We start from the raw sequence: 19,510 nt of genomic DNA, 5'->3' as shown, positions 1-19,510 counted from the left end.
GACTTCGTCAAGGAGATCAACAGCTTGATCAAGAACGTCCAGCCCCTGCTTAATGACGACCTGTTCGACAAGATTACCAAGTTGCTGAACAACGGCAATGACTTGTTGACTGCTGACTTTGTCAAGGAGGTCAACTCCCTGATCAAGAATGGCAACAACTTGCTCACCGCGGACTTTGTCAAGGAGGTGAACTCGCTGATCAACAACGGCAACGATCTCCTGACTGCCGAATTCGTCAAGGAGGTCAACAACCTCATCACCAACGGCAACAACCTCCTCACTGCCGAATTCGTCAAGGAAACCAAGGGTCTCATCGACTCCGTCGCCCCGATCCTCACCCCCGACCTCCTCAAGGAAGTCGGCGGCCTCCTCAACAACGCCAACAGCCTGCTCACCCCCTCCTTTGTCAACGAAACCAAGAACCTCATCGACGCCGTCGCCCCCATCGTCACCCCCGAGCTCCTCAACGGCGTCGGCGGCCTCCTCTCCAACGCAAAGGCCCTCCTCACCTCGGACTTCGTCGACGAAACCCAGGGTCTCATCGGCAACGCCAACTCCCTTCTCACCAAGGACTTCGTCAAGGACACCAAGGGTCTCATCGGCGACGTCGCTCCCGTCGTCACACCAGACCTCCTCGACAAGGTCCCCGGCCTCCTCGACTCCGCTGGCAAGCTTCTTACAGACAAATTCGTTGACGAGACGCAGTCTCTCATCGACACTGTCTCTCCCGCTATCACTCCCGATCTCCTCAAGGACGTCAAGGGTCTGCTGGGTAACGCGAACACGCTACTTACACCTGGGTTCGTTAATGAGACCAAGGATCTTATTGGCGAGGTTTCGCCGGTTATTACGCCCGAGATGCTTAAGGAGGTTACTGGGTTGCTTGATAATGCCAATGACTTGCTTACGCACCAGTTTGTTAACCAGACGCAGACGCTGATTGAGGATGCGTCGGAGTTGTTGCCGGCTGTTGTTAAGTTGTTGGGTGATGTTTAAGCGGGATTGATTTATTATGATTAATGTGTTATTTTTCTTGTGTTATTTCCTTGTGTTTTTTATGATCTAATTAACGCATTTCCATGATGGATATGTTATGTGGAGGATGTTCGGGGTTTTACATATGAAGCCTGAGTTGGTATATATGTACAGAGATGTTAATTGTCATGTCATGTCATGCTTGAATATTAATTCATGTCATTATTCAACTTATATTGCCCAAGTGTAGTGCATAAGTGTTCGTAGTATGTACCTTGAAGGACTCGTGTCAAGCATCCTTCAAGTAGATGTCGCGCATGGGTATCATCGTATTCAAAGGTGTCCTGGATCAGTCCTGAGCTCGCCGGATCCTGTACCCTGGCTTTCCTTTCCTAGCGCGTTTGAACCGGTCGAGACCAAATCCCCGTATCTCAACCCCAGGACGCCATGAATGTCTCGAAACAGATAAACTTCTTCCTCCCAGCCTTGGCCTATCCAAACCCTTCCATAAACCCACACAGCCCCCTAACCAAAACCAAAATCATCATACCTTGGAACCATCACGACGGCAAAATATCCGACGCCTTAACCTTAACCTCCTGATACTTCTCGAGCACCTTCATCTCCGTATCCCTCTCCTTAACCTTCTTATCCATCGCCCTCCGCACCTCTTCTCTCTTCTTGACAGTCTCTTCAATCCGCCGTTTTGCTTCGCGCGCTGTGGTTTCTTGCGCCTTTAGGGCGGCTTCGGGGGTAGGATGTTCTTCTTGGAGATCCGCTAGTTCTTTCTCTTGTTGTGTGTCGGTGGTTAGGGGTTGGTTCTGGGAGCTGTTGGAGAATGGGAAGGGGGCGCAGGTTAGGGGGTTGTAGTTGTATGATTGTAGTAGTTTTTCGGTTTCGTTGTTTGGTTGGTCTTTTGGGGGTTCATTGGATTGTGTTTCTGTGTCTGCGGGTCGGCCTGGGACTCGGATTTCTGGGAGGAGGGGGTGGATTGGCGTTGTGCGGATGGGGGAGTCTAGCGGGATGATATTCATCGCTGGTAGCTGGTCTGTTGAAGCCATTATCGAAATCCGTGTAATCAGTCTGTTCAATTTCGTTTAGACGTTGTTGAATGGACTGAACTAGAAGCATAGCCGCGGAGTAAATTCGGCGGAGATAACTAAGCGGTCTAGAACTGCCCGACAATAGCATCACCGCCCTTCCATCCCTGGGCAATGATGGCTACATGCATGCATCGGAGTGCATTCCATTGGATGGATTTTGAATAAGACGGCAGTCTGGTATTAATATATGCTTTCAGTTGATTGACGATGCAGGCGTTCGGTAAGGGACATCATTCTGAGTACTATGTGACGTGCTAACATGACCGCAGTCCCGAAGAATAGGAGGGTAGGTCTCTACACTGATAAAGGGTTTATTGGATGCTGAAGTAAAGCAGCCCAGGTTCGAGTTTGTTTTAAGGGTATGTCCCACGCTATCCATACGGTCATGTATAATGCTGACCATCAGATAATCGACCTCAACAACATCCCCCTCGTCAGCGGCACGGCCTTCGTCAAATGGCGCCTCCCGTCCTCCAGCGCAGCAGAACACAACGGCTACACCGATAAAGCAGTCATCATAGACCACCGCGCGCAGTGGTACTACGAGAAATCCCTCCAAGTCCGACTTACGATCGACCGAAACCAGACACTCCAGGAATGCGAGGTACATTTCGAGATCGCTCAGGACTTTGCGTCGGGGGGTCATGGGGATCGGAATATACTAGGACGCATCCGGCTGAATCTGTCCGAGTATGTGGATAAGAGTGATGATGAGGAGGGGATTGTGAGGAGGTATCTTATGCAGGACAGTAAGATTAATAGTACGTTGAGGGTGGGGATATGTATGAGGCAGACGGAGGGGGATAGGAACTTTATTACGTGGGTTTATCTGTTGGTATGGATGTTGTTGTTGTTGCTCTATGCTGACTGTGCAGGCCACCTCTGAGATCTGCCATGGTGTTTGGTGGAATCGCAGGCGTGGTGTCCTCTGAACAAGGCGACCCCGATGACCCCGTTAGCGGCGGACCCATTCCATCCCTCAGCGCGAAGAGCAGCGAGGTCTCCGACATGCAAGATCTCTACCGCCGCACGCTCGCAGCATCCTGGAACTCCCGATCAACCGACCTCCCCGCCGATAAACTAATTGAAGACCTATTTTCCGGAGGCTCCGGCTACAACAATGGAAACCAGAACCAGCGCCAGAGTCGGCTAGACGATAGCCTGAATGTCGCTAGTGCGGAGAATGGCGCAAATCAGCGCGAGTCTCCGTCCGGGAATCATTTATCGCCTAGTTTTGAACGACGGCCGAAGAGCTCTTCCAGCAATGAGGTCAAGGCACCGGAGCTGCTTTCTGCTATTGGCAATATGGGCAATTGGCATGGGCATGGGAGGAGAGGCGGGAGCATTGAGCAGCAGATCTTTGATAATCCCAAGGCGAAGGGATTGAGAAGTCGGGCGAGTGAGCAGGAGGTGTCGGAGTTTGATGTGAGGGAGGATTTGAGGAGTTGGGAAATTTCTCCTAAGGAGTGATCTCTCTTCGTTTCTGTTTCTTGTCATTTCTTTCGTTCTTGTATAAATACCATGTTGTACCCTGTATATAGACTTAATAGCCTGAGGCAAATACTTCCATTCTGGGTTTAGCGCAATGCGGATATCAGAAGAATCGCCGCGACCAAAAAAAACAAATTCCAGAAACCAGCAGCAGAGCTCAATGCTCTCAGCAACCAATTCTACATGTTTTCCCGAACACCACGGAGTCCCGCGGGCCTCCTAAACCCCCAATCCCTACAAACCTGCCGAGAAAAGCCATTATCCCTCGTCACCCGCCGCTACGACCTCTTCCTCCGATCCAAATCCACCACCTCGAACAATGGCGACGACAAACCCCGACGCCGCCGCCAACCCAAACCAAAAGCCCAACATGTCCCCATAAACGTTACCTTCCTCGGCGAACAAGGTGGTGTCGTGGTCGTTCCCGAGACGAAAAAGCGCCAGAAAAAGCCAGCGCTGGATATCGGCCCCGACAGATTGAGCGAGAAGGGCGATGTACCGTTTTTGCTCCAGGAAATTGAAGACGAGACTGTGGAATTGACGGGAGAGATCGTGAACGAACGGGTTGAGAGTCTTCTTGCGCCGCATTCGGCGGGCGATAAACTCGACGCGGTTGAGTTCGAAAAGCTGAGGTGGAAGGTCCAGGCGTCGTTTACGGGGTATCAGTTGGGTGATTATGTATCGGAGCATAAGCGGAATGCGGAGGAGTTCTATGGATCTGGGGAGGGGAGTGGTTCGCGGGAGCTGGAGTGGAGGCCCGGGACGCCTGGGTTTCTGGAGACAGGGCCTGTTGGGCAGGGTGGTGTTACTGAGCGGATTACGGCGACGAAGAAGTCGCTGAAGGGCAAACATTTGCTTGCTGAGCGGATATTGCGGGATTGTTGGGAGTTGGAGGTTGTTGGGGAGGCCGGGCAGGTGGATATCCGGTTATCTGCGACGACGTTGTCGTTATTGAAGAACTCGGAGATCTTTTCGTTTGAAGAGGTGGCCAGTCTTAACGATGCGAAGATTGATATTACGAATTCGCTGGGGTTGGTGAGGATTACGGGGAGTCGGGTTGCGTGCGAGACTATTCGGGATATCATTCAGGATACCAGTTTGCGGATACGTGAGGAGGAGGTTGAACTGTTCCCGCGGGTCGGTAACCGGTTTGATGGGAGTCGCACGTTCCATTTGGACTTTCTGGATTGGGTCAGTAGGGCCTACGGCATTGCGTTCGAGGGCGTGACTCGAGAAGGTCCGAAGAAGATTCTTTATCTCGCAGAGAACAGAAAGGGTATGGAGAATGCCCGGAGGACGTTGAATCTTGCGCTTTACAGCACGAATCCGGATCCGTTACCTTTTACGAGTTATTTCTCTGCTATGGAGCCTGCCGAGGCTTACGATTTTAGTCTCGAGAATGATGGGAATTGGTTTGAGCGGCAGAAGGCTTGGTTTCGGTGGGCTACGCCGTCGACGCAGACGGCTGGGCCGAGTCCGTTAGATATGCCGTTGTTTGAGCAGCATCAGACGAGGTTATCGGATGGGCTTCTCAAGATTTTGCGGAAGCCCTCGCCTAAGTACCAGCTGAGCAAGAAGGTTGACGTGCACGAGAGTGTAACGGCGGCGGTTGGAAGGTGTTTGTTCCTGTGCAAACCTACTATGAGCCGTGAACCTGTCGATGCGACAACACTAAGCAAGCTGTCTCTTCCTCGCTCGTTTACAACAGACCTCCCCCGAGTGCCTTCATTCCTGCGCCAATTACGAAACCATGAAAACAGTGACAAGCAGCAACTTCGCCGCGTTCTGCTAGTTCCGTCAGCTCTCCACGCAAATGTCTTCCCACAACTCGACTTAGAAGTTTCTCTACTGGAAAACCCCGACTCCGAAGAGAAACCAGAACTCGTAGTGCAAAATGCAAAGGCCATCATCTCCCAGAACAACGTCGACTACCTTCTCCCAGAAAACGGTTTGGACCTCCGCTTTACCAGAAAGATGTACTGCGATCTACCAGAGCAATCGTGGCAGGAGAGCGCGGAAACCCTCAAGACCTCTCTCCGCAACAACTTCATCCAGACCAGACCAAACGACAGCGGTGACGTTGCACTGCCGACATTCTTCCAGCTCTCTCTGCCCAAAGAAATCCTCAACGAGAAGAACCTCTCTGGTTCAGAAAAAGACTTCGTCACCGCAGAGTACATGAGTCTACCCCTCGTAGACCGCCGCGGGACATATCTCCAGCGCTATAACTACGAAGACAAACGGCTCAACTACAGTTACTACGAGAGCGGGCCGTTTTACCCCTCTCGCGCGACGGACTTGTTCTTGGATATGGATCTTCCTCCTGATGCCAAGGTTTCTGAAAAGGAGGGTGAACTGGACGAGCTGCTGCAGACGTTTAATTCGTTCTATGGCTCGGCTTGTAAGTTGGCGTTTGAGTTGGATACGGCTAGACGGGCGGAACCTTAGACATTGCCGTTTGTGGATTTGATTGTATTTCTCCCCTTTGGATGTATTATTATTATGTGTATTAGATTAGCTATGAATGTGCATACGATGGTTCATGTAAACCTAAACCCCAACAATGGAGTAGAAATCACTAATGCCCCTTCGGAACCCGTGCTCCCATTCCCAGCCCAGACCCTGATTCACCTCGCCCGTTTCGATGATTCTCTTCCGGACCCAGAGGTCAAGAGCACCGATTTTCTCACCTCCTTCGCGTTGGCCGGGGATCATACCGTTCACCAACGCACCGAAAAAGTACCCTGCATCGGCGTATCCAAGGTCCCATCCGCGGGAATAGCGGTCATGTTCGAAGTCTACACCCGGGGCTGCGGAGTCCCAGTACCCGACATGTTGAGAGTAGGCTTCTTCGTGATGATCAACTCTTTGAATATCAGCCTGCCCTAGCCTCTCGCGCACTTCCTCTCTTGAGAGTGCAAGCCACGGAGGCGCCGGAATCGCGCCGGTATTAACCTGTTCCTTAAACCCCCAATCCCCACCATCCATCCAATCCATCTTAAACGTCCAAAATGCAGAACCCGAAGCTTTATCCGACCACGTTCTACTCTGCTCATTCCCGAACGCAACTGTCAACCCAGGCCGTTGCGACGGATCGCCATGCTCGAAACTATGCTGGTCCATGGCGCAGCTATACTCCCCGATATACACCTCGACTGCTGATTTCCGGTCGAACACGTTGCCCTGCCGATCAGATAGTTCACCTAGTTCATTCGCAACACGTTCGCGAATAGCATCTGGATGCATGTTTCTGTCATCTTCCATGAAACAGTAGTACTTGTGCGTGTCCACGATAACGGGACTTCTGTCGCAGGGTATGGTGGCGTGATTCTTGCCCAGGGCGTAGTCTAGCGCTGCGGAGAGATTCCATGCGTCGCTGATGTAGATTGGTATGGATGGGTCGATGGCACTTGCGACTTCGATGACCGAGTCGTACCATTCGTACAAGTTCGGTGGATCCCAGGTTGCTTCGTTGCATAGTTCGATTCCGATGACGCCGTGGAGGGAATGGAATTTGACTTCTTGGATAACGAACGCGATGCTGTCTCGCGCTAGAGCGCGGTAGTGCTCGTTTTCCCAGAACTCAGCTCGTCCGGAATCAGTCCCGCTATGGCCTTCACTGTTCGCGCCACCCGGAACACCGTGGAAATCGATTAAGACCCCGATACCGTATGCGTAGCACTTCTCAATCAAGTGTTTGACAGTATTCCAGCAGTGGAGATACACTTGTCCCGGCTCGCCATCGAAATCCGTACCGATACAAAATGCCGGCCCTAGCGTAAAGTATCCTATCGGGAGACGAATGGAGTTACAGCGCGCGGTGTGTTTCAGCCAGTGCAGGTCGTCGTCGGATAGGGTTGTTTGCCAGAGGGTTTCCCATTTTGTGCGGGTTTCGTGGAGGCCGCGGATTTGTAGGGATCTGCATGTCACTGTTAGTATTTGTATTAATTTTTATGTATGGGGGATGGGGTATGGGGTGTGAAAGGTGGGGGGGTACCGTTTTATAGCTTCTAGTTCACTGGAGCCGGGGGTGTCGTCGTACATGCTGTTGCGGAGCCATCTTTCCAGAACGAAGACGGAGCCTAGGTTTGTGGCGTGTTGGTAGCGATAGAGGAAGAGGTCTTGGGGTGATGGGGGTGGGATTAAATTCATCCTGGGTTATCTGGTTGTAGATGTAGTTGTGCACACTGGTCACAGTGGTATATAGTTAGGTCAGATATATAGTTCGGTGAGCACAGTTACCAAACACCACAAACGAAATAAACAAAACAGACAGCATTCGCACATTTGTACAGAATTGCAGACATTTCGCATTTATATATCAATACAAACAAAACACTGGCGCTGGAATGCTGTACATGTAGTCATGTACAGCATTCCATTGTCTCTCCAATTGGCGGCTCCGCCTTTGACGTAGCTGGCACGAGGGGCTCCGCATCCGGTCGAGTCAACCACTCTTCCTCCACACTACCAAGGCTATCTTTCATATCTGTTTTATATTCATTTTACGGGCTGAGTGCCTCATTTGAATCTTTTTGTCCTGGCGATAGATAAGACCATGAAGGTATTGCGGTTACAGTAACGGAAAGGCATGGAGAGAACACGGGTTGCTAAGGTGAGTCTCGTGGCCTGACTCCGAACGAACATCAACAACAAAAGCATCAGGAAAAGAATACTGACAAAACTCCAGGTTGATAATGTGACCTTGGCGCGCCGTGGTGACCAGGTCGTCGGCAACCTTCACCTCACCCCTCACCACCTCATCTTCTCCCACATTCCCCCGGCATCCGACACGGGCCCAGCACAAGCGCAAGGAACCTCCGTCAGACCACGAGAACTCTGGATCACATACCCGATAATATCCCTGTGCACACTGCGCCCGACACCCGCGGCCTCTCGCCAGCCGTCCTCGATCCGTCTGCGGTGCCGCGATTTCACCTTTGTTTGCTTCTACTTTGTCACTGAGAATAAGGCGCGCGAGGTATATGATACGATCAAGCAGTGGACGTGTAGGGTTGGGAAGGTAGATAAGCTGTATGCGTTTGCTTATCAGCCTCCTCTGCCGGAGAGGGAGTTTAACGGGTGGGAGTTATATGATCCCAAGAAAGAATGGGCAAGGCAGGGTGTGGATGTAGAGGGGAATGGGTGGCGCATTTCGCAGATTAATTCGGATTATGGGGTATGTTTGACTCGCCGTTTATATGTGATGGATGCGTGCTGACTGTCAGTTCTCTCCAACCTATCCTGCACTTATACCTGTGCCTACTGCTATCTCGGATAATACGTTAAACTACGCGGGACGGTATCGGTCGAGAGCGCGTGTGCCTATACTGACGTATCGACATCCGGTTAATAACTGCTCGATTACGAGAAGTTCGCAGCCGTTGGTTGGTGTACGGCAGAATCGGAGTATTCAGGATGAGAAGTTATTAGCGACTATCTTTTCAACATCACGTACAGAGAGGCCGCTGGCAAATGTGCAAACGCCTAATTTAGAATCGGAGTCTTCGAGCTTTAGTCAAGGCGATGGATTTGCTGGTCAGTCTGATTCCGACTCTACGAATGCCGAAGAACTCGAGGATGAAATGCTGGCGTCCATTCGCGGGGATCCAGAGGAAGGGCGTCAGGTTTATGGCGCTCAGCAGCAGAACCTGATTGTCGATGCACGGCCGACGGTTAATGCTTTTGCAATGCAGGCCGTTGGTCTGGGTTCGGAGAACATGGACAATTATAAATTCGCAGCCAAGGCATACCTGGGAATCGATAACATCCATGTGATGCGAGATTCGTTGAATAAAGTGGTCGATGCGCTGAAAGACTCAGACATCGCCCCATTGGGTCCTAATAGAGACCTGCTTGCCCGGAGTGGGTGGTTGAAGCATATCGCCGGAATCCTGGATGGCGCTGGCTTGATTGCGCGTCAGGTTGGGCTTAACCATTCTCATGTCCTGATTCATTGCTCGGACGGCTGGGATCGCACGAGCCAGCTGAGTGCATTGAGTCAATTGTGTCTTGATCCCTACTATCGAACGCTGGAAGGATTCATGGTACTCGTTGAGAAAGACTGGCTCTCATTCGGTCACATGTTCCGCCATCGTTCTGGTCATTTGAACAGCGAGAAATGGTTCCAGATCGAGAACGAGAGGATCGGAGGTGATCCCAACCGAGAGGGTAGCGGTGCAGGAAAAGCCCTCGAGAACGCATTCCTAAGTGCCAAGGGGTTCTTCAACCGGGATAACACCAGCCGCGACTCCCTTCCCGATTCCGATGGTGATACCCCAACCAATGAATGCGAGACTCCTGGAAAACGAGCCGGCTCTGTACCTCGAACACCCATATCCGAGAAGGAGGTCACCAAGGTGAAGGAAACGAGCCCGGTATTCCACCAGTTCCTCGACGCAACATACCAACTACTTCACCAATACCCTACACGATTCGAATTCAACGAACGCTTCCTACGACGGTTGCTCTACCACCTCTACTCCTGCCAATTCGGCACTTTTCTCTTCAACAGCGAAAAGGAGCGTGTCGAGACAAGCGCTAAAGAACGAACACGCAGCGTCTGGGACTACTTCCTCGCCAGACGAGAGCAATTCCTCAACCCTCAATACGAACCCACCATCGATGACAACAAGCGTGGCAAAGAGCGCCTACTCTTCCCGCGCCTGAACGAAGTCCGCTGGTGGAACGAGGTGTTTGGTCGTGCAGACGCAGAGATGAACGGTCCCCGTCCGTTTGGTCCTGTCGTTGTCCCGGCTGCAGTCCAGGAGAGCATTACACCACCTACTCCTGGGTCCGGGGCTCCTGTCGTTACTGGTATTGAGACGGCCCACAGTTCCGTGGGCAGTGGTGTGTCTGGTCAGGGGACGCAGAATGCGGCGTCGGCTGGGATGGCAGCCGTGTCGGCGGGTATCTCGAACTTGGCTTTTACGCCAAAGAATAAGGAGAATGAACAAGGGAGTGGGAAGATGACTGAGATGGAGGTCGAAATGCAGTAGGATATACGGGTTATTTTGGAGGCATGTATGATGAATGTAAAACTTACGAGCTGTTGATATGGAAGGTCTACATGATTAGTAATCTTTATGCCTAAAACGCCAGGCAGACATAACCGACCCAAAACGGAAAAGCGCCCGCCCATACAAGCGAGGGTTAACCCTCCCCGTCCCAAATAGGCAATTACAAACCCTATTCCCAAAAAAACTCCCCACTACCGCCTAAACCTCCAAAACTGATCTGACCGAACGACGGCACGACCACTTCGAACCGCCTTTAACGCCCAACTCGCCCTCTTCATCCTCGGCCGTTTCGCCTTTTTAAATAAACGCCAAAAAAAGAAACGTCAAAATGGCTGCTGTCCAGGGAGCTATGTCGAAGCGCCGAAAGTTCGTGGCGGACGGTGTCTTCTACGCCGAGTTGAACGAGTTCTTCCAGCGCGAGCTTGCTGAGGAGGGTTACTCGGGTGTCGAAGTCCGTGTTACTCCTACCGTTACCGACATCAGTACGTTCTTTCGCCTTTTCTTTGAGATTGTTTTTGTGGATTGGATGGTAGGGGTTGTGGATTGGTGGAGCGGGAGTTGTGTTGAAGGGGCGATTTTTTGATGGAGGATGGAAAAATAAACACGGAGGAAAAAGAGATGGAAAACTTGCTGGAAAGGATTAATTGCGACGGAAATATACAAACATTGGAGAATACAGAAGCTAACAGCTTCTCGCAGTCGTCCGTGCCACCCACACCCAGGAGGTTCTGGGCGAGCAGGGCCGCCGCATCCGCGAGCTCACCTCCCTCATTCAGAAGCGTTTCCGCTTCCCCGAGAACTCGGTCTCCCTGTACGCCGCCAAGGTCCAGAACCGTGGTCTCTCCGCCGTCGCTCAGTGCGAGTCCCTCCGTTACAAGCTGCTTAACGGTCTGGCCGTCCGCCGTGCCTGCTATGGTGTCCTCCGTTTCATCATGGAGAGCGGTGCTAAGGGTTGCGAGGTTGTTGTTTCGGGCAAGCTCCGTGCTGCTCGCGCCAAGTCCATGAAGTTCACTGTACGTCTACGCCTACTTTTCGAGACCTGGTTTTGCGATGCGATGCGATGCGCAATCGGATAATACACCATGGACTCATGCTAATAATCTAAACAGGACGGCTTCATGATCCACTCTGGCCACCCCGCCAAGGAATTCATCGACTCGGCCACCCGCCACGTCCTCCTCCGCCAGGGTGTCCTCGGTATCAAGGTCAAGATCATGCGCGGTTCCGACCCCGAAGGCAAGGCCGGTCCCCAGAAGACCCTCCCCGACTCCGTCACCATCATCGAGCCCAAGGAGGAGCAGCCCATCCTGCAGCCCATGAGCCAGGACTACGGCGCCAAGGCCGTCGCCGCCCAGCAGCTCGCCGAGCAGCAGCGTGCTGCTGAGCAGCAGGCTGTTGAGGCTCAGGAGGGTGCCCCTGCTGCTGCTGGTACTGAGACTTTTGCGCAGGAGTAAATTTGGGGTTAATTCTGATGTGGTTGAATAAATAAACGATTTCCTTTTATTTTTTATATCTCCTCGAGTTTTCTTCTTTTTTTCTCTACCTGTCCGACTACCTTTACGAACGGAATAAAAGTCAAAATCGGTTCCAAAAGCGGTTTCCAAAAGTGGTTTTTCCTAGTACTTTAGCGGGGAAAGTGACGAACCCTGGGGAAATAAAATCTGTGGATTGCTATACCTACTCTACATCGTAAGACATGATATTCGGGTTAAACCTGGGGTACGACTGATTCCCGAACTAGTGATGGGAGATAGATCCGCTGGCGGATCCCCAGTATCTACAAGCACAAATCGAGTCATAATCCATAAACAATCACTCCATTTTGGTATTTTACTCATGTCATCTATCTCTGTAAATCATTTACTCCATGATCATAAATAAACATCATCGACGACCCTCTGCTCATAGGAAAGTCTCAATGTTGAGCTCCAGCGTGCTGACGGGGTACTTCAGCTCGTACTTCTCCAACACCGTAGGGTGCAGGATACCAAAGGTACCGATGTTGTGCTCTTTTCCGCCAATGCGCAGGTGGACCGAGGCGGCGTGGCCGGGGAAGTAGGTGGGGTCTATGTATGTTAGCAAAATAGGCCTATCGCGGCTGATTAGCCAAAATAAATGAACTTACCATCAAGTTCCTCAATCCAGTATTGAGAGTCGCTGGCTGCCGTGCTCTCGAGACCCTCCTCGGCAGTGATGAAAGCGCTCTTAAGCATAGCCATCATCCGGTCCAGGAGACCGTGCACAACTTCGAATCCACTGGTCCGTCCGTACCATGCAGCCGCGAAGTGGCGCTCGTTACGGCTCTTACGCTCCAACTCCAGGTCCTTGAAAGCGACATCACTGACTTCGAAGATCTTCATGGGCACAGTGTGGTGCTTGTTTTCTCTGATGGTCTTCAGGAGACCGGGAAGAAGACTGGTACGGACAACCTGGAATTCCAAGGTCTTAGGGTTGGCAAGCTTGACGGCGGTGTTACCATCATCCTTGCGGTTGAGCCAAGCGAAGTTCTCGTCGTGCGAGCAAAGAATCAACGGAAGCGCCTCAGACCAGCCGGCCATTGCGGCTTCTGTTCTCACGATGTCGGAAAGCTTGTTGATGGGGAGAGGTTGGCCAATAGTGCCGGAGATGTTGGGGAAGGATCGGGGAAGCTTGTTGAATCCGTAGGCGATAGCAACATCCTCCATGATATCAGCCTGGTGGAGCACGTCCGCACGGGTCGGGGGAATGTCGACATCAACGAGGTCGGGGTTGTTCGCGGAAGGCCTTGCGTCATAGGACATCTTCTTCAGGAGGTCGCTGATCTCAGTCGCAGAGAGGTTCAGTCCGCAGCATTGGTTGATGAAAGAGATCTCGGCTTGGGTGGTGCGGGGCGAAATATCTGGGACAACACGAGTCTCGCCGTTGTGCTCAGAAACGATCTGAATGGGCTCGATGCTATGAAAAAGGATTAGCATTTCGCGACCCACCTAGAACAGATGACACTCACGTGAACGGCTCGGTGGTGTACTGGGAGAACATGGTAACCATGACCCTGTTGACAATCTCAAGCTTCGTCTTGTCCAGTCCGGTCATTTCGATGAAAACGTTTGTCGTGTTGACGGAGATCTTCGAGTGGTTACCGTTGATGATCGGCGGAAGAGAGCAGATGGTGTTGTTCGAGTCGTGGATGACAGGGTAAACGGGAGAGTCGCGGACAATGTGAAGGTACTTTCCGAGGTTCTTGTCTTTCTGTTGATCCATGAGTATCCATTTCACACACCTGCTTCTGGCCCAACTCATACCTCGTAGAAAGCCATCAATTCTTCGCCGTTCAGCTCCTTTGTCTGGTTCAAGGGAACAAAGCTAAAGTCCTTCGGAGGCAGAGCATTGTAGGTGAAAGGACCCTGGATGGTGTCCAAGTCGTGGGTACCGATAGCGACGAGTGTTCTTTGTCTTGCGAGGTTCTGGTGAAGCTTATCTTGAAGAGCGATGAACGATTCGTAACGTGCCTGGTCGAACTTCACATTGCGCAGAATCGCGCCGGAGACATACGGCCTGACTTTCGTGGTCTTTCTCAGTCCATTAGCGTATGCGATATAGTAGACAGACTATGTTGACTGCACTCACGTCCTCCTTGACCACAATTTTCTCGAGCTGCCCACTCGACGGCTCAACGAGTCTGTAGTTGGGGATAGGCTTGCGGCCCAAGAAGATGTTCAGCATGAGCTGAATACCCTCGAAACACAGCATGTCATATCTGCAAGTCCCTCTCAGTATATGCGCTCCTCCCGTTATCTCAGAGTCTTGCCAAATGCGTACCGGTTTGCGGGGATTTCGATCTTGAGTTGAGGCGGCTCCTGCACGCCATCAACAACGGGGCGGTCCGTATCGGTCGTCTGTGAAGTCTTAGTATCGAGAATGGCATTCGGAAATGGCGGGAGAGAGTGTTACGTCTTCATCGAGCTCAATGCCTAGTAGAATAGTCAGTCAGCGCGAGCCCCGCAGAGGATGAAAAAAAGTGATAAAAGTGACTCACCGAATTCGAAGCAAAGCTCGTCGAACTCTTGCGTAGTGTATCTAGCGGTAGCAATTAGCAGAAGCCTCTAAGGCTACTAAAGGAAATGCAAGCACATACTCGCGCCCGAGCTCCTTGAAGAGCGCGGCCTTGTCGACGGAGATGGTGGGCATGGTGAGGGGGGGGGTCCTTCAGGACTTGCGCAAGGGGAATGTCCAAAGAGAAAGCGGTAGAAATGGAGAGACCAGACGCTAAGCTATAATCACAATAGCCTCAGCGATCTCCACGTTATTTAGCGGGACTGACGTTCTGCTGGCACCGGGTTTGCAGAGAAAGAATCAATGGATGAGTCCGCATGAAAGTCCGTTGGGGCTTGACCCTCGCGGGACAGCCACTTATCGCACCGCCACAGATCCCCCTCCTCGAAGTTACCATACCCGTATGATAGTTACCATACCATACCGTATCATCATCCCCCTCACCAGCCACAGCTCCTCCCTCACCCCGTTGACCAGACAGCTCGCCTTTGCAACATCCTTTTGCGGCTGAAACCCAGCAGCATTATTCCCTGCCGCCGTTGATATCTCCCTAAAAGTCGTTCTTCGAGAGCTGTACACCCCCAGCCCAATTGTCTCGAGGTATGCCTTCTTGCTTATGACCGTGTTCTGCGGCGGCCCAAACCCCACGAAACCTCGCTCCGGGGAGTCTCGCTCACCACCGACAACATCCCCTTCCCATATCATCTTGCTCCCCTCACCGACTACTACCAGTATTGATGATTCTAACTCCCTCCGGTGCTTAGATAGGCTCTCTGATATCCGCTTAATTTCTCTTTTAACCTCCCTCGACGATCTCACCTTCATCAACTACAAGAACCGAAAAAATATTCATCGTGCCTGCGTGGTATTAGGTTAAACAGCATCGCCTGATATCATTCCGTACTGTCGTCGTTGATTCCGACCACCTCACCCAACTTCCCTAGTCGCTTCTTCCAATCTCCGGAACCTATATACAATATCCGCGATGGAGGGTCAGGGCGAAAATGACGAGCTCTACCCTATCGCCGTCCTCATTGACGAGTTAAAGGTACCGTGATGGTCAACCGTAGCGTGCTATCGATTCTGAAGACACGTTTGATAATTAAACTCTTTCCAGCACGACGATGTTCTCCTCCGCCTTAATGCCATTCACCGCCTCTCTACTATCGCGTTGGCCCTCGGTCCCGAGAGAACTCGCGATGAGCTCATTCCATTCCTTGATGGTTAGTGGTCGAAGCAGGATTCCGTCGATCGCATGAAGACGTCTAACATGCACCGTTCCAGACTCCGTGGAAGACGAGGACGAGGTCCTGACCGCACTCAGTGACGAGCTCGGTGACTTCACAGAATATGTCGGCGGCCCGGAGTTTGGGCATGTTCTCCTTTCGCCCCTGGAGAACCTGGCCGCTATTGAAGAGCCGTTGGTTCGGGAAAAGGTAGGAGCTCTGTGGTTTCTGTTCTTGTTCAAACACTCACGTTGATGGTGCGGTAGGCGGTCGAATCCCTCTGCAAGATCGGCGAGCAGTTGTCCGAAAAACAAGTCGAAGAGCACTTCGTCCCTATGGTCCTTCGCCTATCGAAAGCGGACTGGTTCACATCGAAAGTATCCGCCACCGGTCTGTACTGCGTCCCATACAAGAAAGCGCCCCAGCCCCTGCAGCAAAGCCTTCGACAATATTTCGGCGCGCTGGTGCACGACGAGACCCCGATGGTGCGGCGACAGGCGGCGAATAATCTCGCCAAGTTTGTCAAAGAATTGGACACGCCAGTTGTCATCGAAGAAATGATACCCTTGTTCCAGTACCTTGCCAGTGACGACCAAGATAGCGTGCGTCTCCTTACGGTGGATATTCTTATTGCGATTGCAGAGGAAATTCCCAAGGAACAACAGCCCAGCCACGGCGTCCTGTTGACGTCCCTGCGGAACCTGTTCGAGGATAAGAGCTGGAGAGTCAGATATATGGTCGCCGACAGATATGAAAAGGTTCGCATTCTTACTGCTATCCCTCTTCCCCTGTGGCATTTTTCAGCTGACTCTAACCTTCACGACAGATCGCTAATGCTGTGCACGAAGAAGTGATCACTCGTGACATGGTGCCCTCATTCGTTAAGCTCCTGAAGGATACGGAAGCAGAAGTCCGCACCGCAATTGCCGGCCAGATCCCAGGTATTTCTTTCTGCATGTCCGCGATTGAGAATGCTCGCTAAACCCGAACTAGGTTTCTGCAGTCTGATTGACCGGGAGACCCTTCTTAATGAGATCATGACTAGCGTTGAAGACCTTGTTTCGGACCCATCTCAACACGTGCGCGCGGCTCTGGGTACGCAAATCAGCGGTCTCTCGCCACTTCTCGGAAAGGAAGAGTTAGTAGACATCTCACCCACAATGTTGATCGCCGCAGGCTTCTCACAATTTGTGCAGGACTATTGCTCATCTCCTTCCGATGTTCCTCCAAATGCTCAAGGACGAATACCCCGACGTCCGTTTGCACATCATTTCCAAGCTGGAGCACGTCAATAAGGGTAAGGGAACCTACTCTTGAGTTAACATGATCCGTATCTCTGACCATTACAGTTATCGGCATTGATCTTCTGTCTCAGTCGCTTCTTCCCGCAATTGTCCAACTGGCCGAGGACAAGCAATGGCGAGTCCGTCTTGCCATCATCGAATATATCCCCCTGCTTGCCAGCCAGCTGGGCGTTAAGTTCTTCGATGAGCAACTTAGTGACCTTTGCATGGGGTGGCTTGGTGACACCGTCTTCTCCATTCGTGAGGCCGCTACCACCAACTTGAGAAAGTTGACCGAGGTATTCGGAATCGAATGGGCCCAGGGCTCGATTATTCCCAAGGTCATGGCCATGGGACAACACCCCAACTACCTCTACAGAATGACAACCTGCTTTGCAATCTCCGTGAGTAGATTCTAACCCTTGGTGCGTAAGGTTCAGCTACTGACTAAATATTAGACCCTTGCACCTGTTGTTTCTCTGGACATCACTGAAAATTCGATTATCCCCATCATGGACCGACTCACAGCAGACGAGATCCCGAACATTCGGTTTAATGTTGCCAAGTCGTACGCCGTGCTGATCGACACATTGCGCCGCCTGCCGGCCGAGGGGACCCTGACCGACCTGGAGAAATCCGGCGAAACTGGCACGCCCTCGCCGCGGGGCCAGGAACTCATCCAGCAACGGATCCTGCCAAACCTGGAAAAGCTGCAGGAGGATGAGGATGTTGATGTGCGGTACTTCGCTACGACCGCTGCCGGCCCCCCAGAGGAGAACATGCAAACCTCGCCGTAAGCATCACCGTTTATCAGCATGTAGAAAAAAAAAAGATATAAAGAAACGGAACGGCTACGGCATGGGAAGGAATGAATATGTTGACACCATCCTGCGCCACGAAAGGGAGGACCCGCTTGTCGGTTTAGATACATAGTTCGCATTTGATCAGTGATGAAATGCTTCATGGCACACTTTTAATTAATGTAAATTTGATTTCCTATATAAACAGTTCAAAAGAGTGATGGACAATATTCAAACTTGTGCAGAATCATGTGACTTATGCATATCATAAATAGTGCTATTATTAATATCTTTATGCGCGTTGGACAATTGACCATTTCTCCTGCTTATTCCATCTTTGACTGCTGTCTGGACCCAATGTCATTAACATGGCCCTGGCACTTTACGCCGGTGTCTGCTCCTGATAAGCAGCAGCGTCGCGAACTCTTGGATCTCCGCGGATATGTTGCTCAATTCTCCGTGTTGGTGGTGATTTGCGCGATTCGCATCTACCAAAGCTACTTTAAAGCTACTGAGGGTGCCGTAAAGCAACGGTCCCGGCGCAGAGACCAACCCTGGTGGGATCGGCCACCGTTTCCCGGATGGACTGAGACGCGAAAGCAATATGCCGTTTGCTTGATCTGGCTGGGATGGCTGTTGGGTTTATCCGCATTGAAGACTGGCGATGGTAGGTGAACATTGCTCTACTACAATCCCATGAGACCGCGCGGGAGCTCCAATCCATGAGATCGATGGCTATAGCGGATGCAATTCCGCTGAACTCTTGTTTCTAAACAGACTACCTCCATCTGACCAAGGCCCTGGGCCAAATCGGCATGTCCCAGCTACCGATGCAGGTGCTCCTCTCGCCGGCATTATATCTCTCGACCTCTAAACCGGGCGCTCCCTCGATTATTTCATCCCTGACCTCCCTCCCGCAACCATTCCTAAACCCCTACCACCGTATCTGCGGTAGACTCGTTCTCGCTCCGCTCTTACTGGGCCACGCCGTTCTATACTTCGGATTCTTCTTACAATCGGCGTCTCCTCGCCCGGAATTTAGTTCATTACTGGCTAAGCGACTGCGGGATCCAGACGTCCAGTGGGGTATTGGTGCTGTGTGGTCGGCTGTTCTGGTGATATTCGTGTTGATAAGACCGTTTGTAGGAGTAAGGCGAGGATTGAGTATATGGCCGGCGGGCGCATCGGCGAAGGGCAAGCGACAACGGTTTTACATTGCGCATGTGGCATTGGTGGGAGTGTTTTGTTTGGCGGCGTATGCCCATGTGGCACAGGCACAGGCCTTTGTGCTCGAGACAGTGGGTTGTTTCGGGATTAACGTGGTGTGGTCGCTTTGGTGTTGTTAAACGTGGTGCGTACAATAGTGGATAGCTGTTCTTTTAGTTGTTATTCGCATGGGGAACCAGTTAGCGACGGATCCGGATAGCTCATAAGGCTGACGGAAAAGACATTTTACTCGCATGGAAGAATAAGGCTGCGGGTACTATAAATAAAAGAGCCGAATTGGACAGTGTAAGACGACTGGCAGCGTAATCTTTCTTGGACGGGTGAGGTCACCTGGAGACTTCCTTGATTGGGATG

General features: G+C 51.7%; 9 protein-coding genes across 9 annotated transcripts in view; 6 read left to right on the top strand and 3 right to left on the bottom strand.

Annotated features, from left to right (window-relative positions):
* The window catches only part of ASPGLDRAFT_1510199 (uncharacterized protein), a gene marked incomplete at its 5' end in the record, with an annotated part of 3,023 nt that extends 1,542 nt beyond the window's left edge, over nt 1-1,481 (top strand). Inside the window, one exon of the mRNA XM_022542204.1 lies at nt 43-1,481. Within this exon, the coding sequence (XP_022395438.1) occupies nt 43-996 (954 nt within the window). The 3' untranslated portion in view covers nt 997-1,481. The remainder of the gene's footprint in view (nt 1-42) is intronic.
* Nucleotides 1,482-1,535: 54 nt separating this feature from the next.
* On the bottom strand, nt 1,536-2,036 carry ASPGLDRAFT_30409 (uncharacterized protein; the record flags this gene model as incomplete). The annotated part of the gene is made up of 1 exon (XM_022543948.1): nt 1,536-2,036. One exon carries the CDS (start codon nt 2,034-2,036, stop codon nt 1,536-1,538), a length of 501 nt encoding a protein of 166 aa, XP_022395437.1.
* A 249-nt stretch (nt 2,037-2,285) lies between these two features.
* Nucleotides 2,286-6,017, top strand: ASPGLDRAFT_70573 (uncharacterized protein; the record flags this gene model as incomplete). Its single annotated transcript, XM_022549496.1, has 6 exons — nt 2,286-2,298; nt 2,348-2,364; nt 2,414-2,437; nt 2,485-2,897; nt 2,954-3,503; nt 3,825-6,017. The coding sequence occupies 6 exons, from the start codon at nt 2,286-2,288 to the stop codon at nt 6,015-6,017; spliced, it is 3,210 nt and encodes a 1,069-aa protein (XP_022395436.1).
* A 102-nt stretch (nt 6,018-6,119) lies between these two features.
* Nucleotides 6,120-7,721, bottom strand: ASPGLDRAFT_138222 (uncharacterized protein; the record flags this gene model as incomplete). Its single annotated transcript, XM_022541596.1, has 2 exons — nt 6,120-7,488; nt 7,567-7,721. 2 exons carry the CDS (start codon nt 7,719-7,721, stop codon nt 6,120-6,122), a joined length of 1,524 nt encoding a protein of 507 aa, XP_022395435.1.
* Nucleotides 7,722-8,031: 310 nt separating this feature from the next.
* Nucleotides 8,032-10,765, top strand: ASPGLDRAFT_53331 (phosphatidylinositol-3-phosphatase YMR1). The gene is made up of 3 exons (XM_022547948.1): nt 8,032-8,184; nt 8,260-8,748; nt 8,798-10,765. The coding sequence occupies exons 1-3, from the start codon at nt 8,161-8,163 to the stop codon at nt 10,565-10,567; spliced, it is 2,283 nt and encodes a 760-aa protein (XP_022395434.1). The 5' UTR covers nt 8,032-8,160; the 3' UTR covers nt 10,568-10,765.
* Nucleotides 10,766-10,916: 151 nt separating this feature from the next.
* Nucleotides 10,917-12,042, top strand: ASPGLDRAFT_30405 (40S ribosomal protein uS3; the record flags this gene model as incomplete). Its single annotated transcript, XM_022543947.1, has 3 exons — nt 10,917-11,070; nt 11,288-11,601; nt 11,698-12,042. 3 exons carry the CDS (start codon nt 10,917-10,919, stop codon nt 12,040-12,042), a joined length of 813 nt encoding a protein of 270 aa, XP_022395433.1.
* Nucleotides 12,042-14,882, bottom strand: ASPGLDRAFT_1188157 (phenylalanine--tRNA ligase subunit beta). The gene is made up of 9 exons (XM_022539988.1): nt 14,703-14,882; nt 14,604-14,644; nt 14,519-14,538; nt 14,387-14,463; nt 14,195-14,324; nt 13,870-14,136; nt 13,575-13,816; nt 12,714-13,522; nt 12,042-12,654 (listed from the first exon to the last, which is right to left on the bottom strand). Exons 1-9 carry the CDS (start codon nt 14,753-14,755, stop codon nt 12,491-12,493), a joined length of 1,803 nt encoding a protein of 600 aa, XP_022395432.1. The 5' UTR covers nt 14,756-14,882; the 3' UTR covers nt 12,042-12,490.
* Nucleotides 14,883-15,605: 723 nt separating this feature from the next.
* Nucleotides 15,606-17,926, top strand: ASPGLDRAFT_138225 (protein phosphatase 2A structural subunit TPD3; the record flags this gene model as incomplete). The annotated part of the gene is made up of 9 exons (XM_022541597.1): nt 15,606-15,668; nt 15,738-15,843; nt 15,905-16,056; nt 16,113-16,604; nt 16,673-16,787; nt 16,840-16,984; nt 17,043-17,143; nt 17,196-17,533; nt 17,588-17,926. The coding sequence occupies 9 exons, from the start codon at nt 15,606-15,608 to the stop codon at nt 17,924-17,926; spliced, it is 1,851 nt and encodes a 616-aa protein (XP_022395431.1).
* Nucleotides 17,927-18,286: 360 nt separating this feature from the next.
* ASPGLDRAFT_40513 (ferric reductase-like transmembrane domain-containing protein) lies at nt 18,287-19,275 on the top strand (the record flags this gene model as incomplete). The annotated part of the gene is made up of 2 exons (XM_022545230.1): nt 18,287-18,596; nt 18,707-19,275. The coding sequence occupies 2 exons, from the start codon at nt 18,287-18,289 to the stop codon at nt 19,273-19,275; spliced, it is 879 nt and encodes a 292-aa protein (XP_022395430.1).
* Nucleotides 19,276-19,510: the final 235 nt, after the last annotated feature.

Source organism: Aspergillus glaucus (genome assembly GCF_001890805.1).
Source record: "Aspergillus glaucus CBS 516.65 unplaced genomic scaffold ASPGLscaffold_41, whole genome shotgun sequence".
Lineage (NCBI taxonomy): Eukaryota > Fungi > Ascomycota > Eurotiomycetes > Eurotiales > Aspergillaceae > Aspergillus > Aspergillus glaucus.
The sequence above is the reverse complement of the archived record's forward strand: the minus strand, read 5'-3'. Positions and strand labels throughout refer to the sequence as shown.

Coding starts and splice junctions, on each gene's coding strand:
- ASPGLDRAFT_53331 (XM_022547948.1), top strand. CDS start 8,161: ATGGAGAGAACACGGGTTGCTAAG. Junction 8,185..8,259: donor AGAGAACACGGGTTGCTAAG/GTGAGTCTCGTG, acceptor ACAAAACTCCAG/GTTGATAATGTGACCTTGGC. Junction 8,749..8,797: donor AGATTAATTCGGATTATGGG/GTATGTTTGACT, acceptor GCTGACTGTCAG/TTCTCTCCAACCTATCCTGC.
- ASPGLDRAFT_1188157 (XM_022539988.1), bottom strand. CDS start 14,755: ATGCCCACCATCTCCGTCGACAAGGCCGCGCTCTTCAAGGAGCTCGGG. Junction 14,137..14,194: donor AAATTGTGGTCAAGGAGGAC/GTGAGTGCAGTC, acceptor GGACTGAGAAAG/ACCACGAAAGTCAGGCCGTA. Junction 13,523..13,574: donor TACACCACCGAGCCGTTCAC/GTGAGTGTCATC, acceptor CCTTTTTCATAG/CATCGAGCCCATTCAGATCG.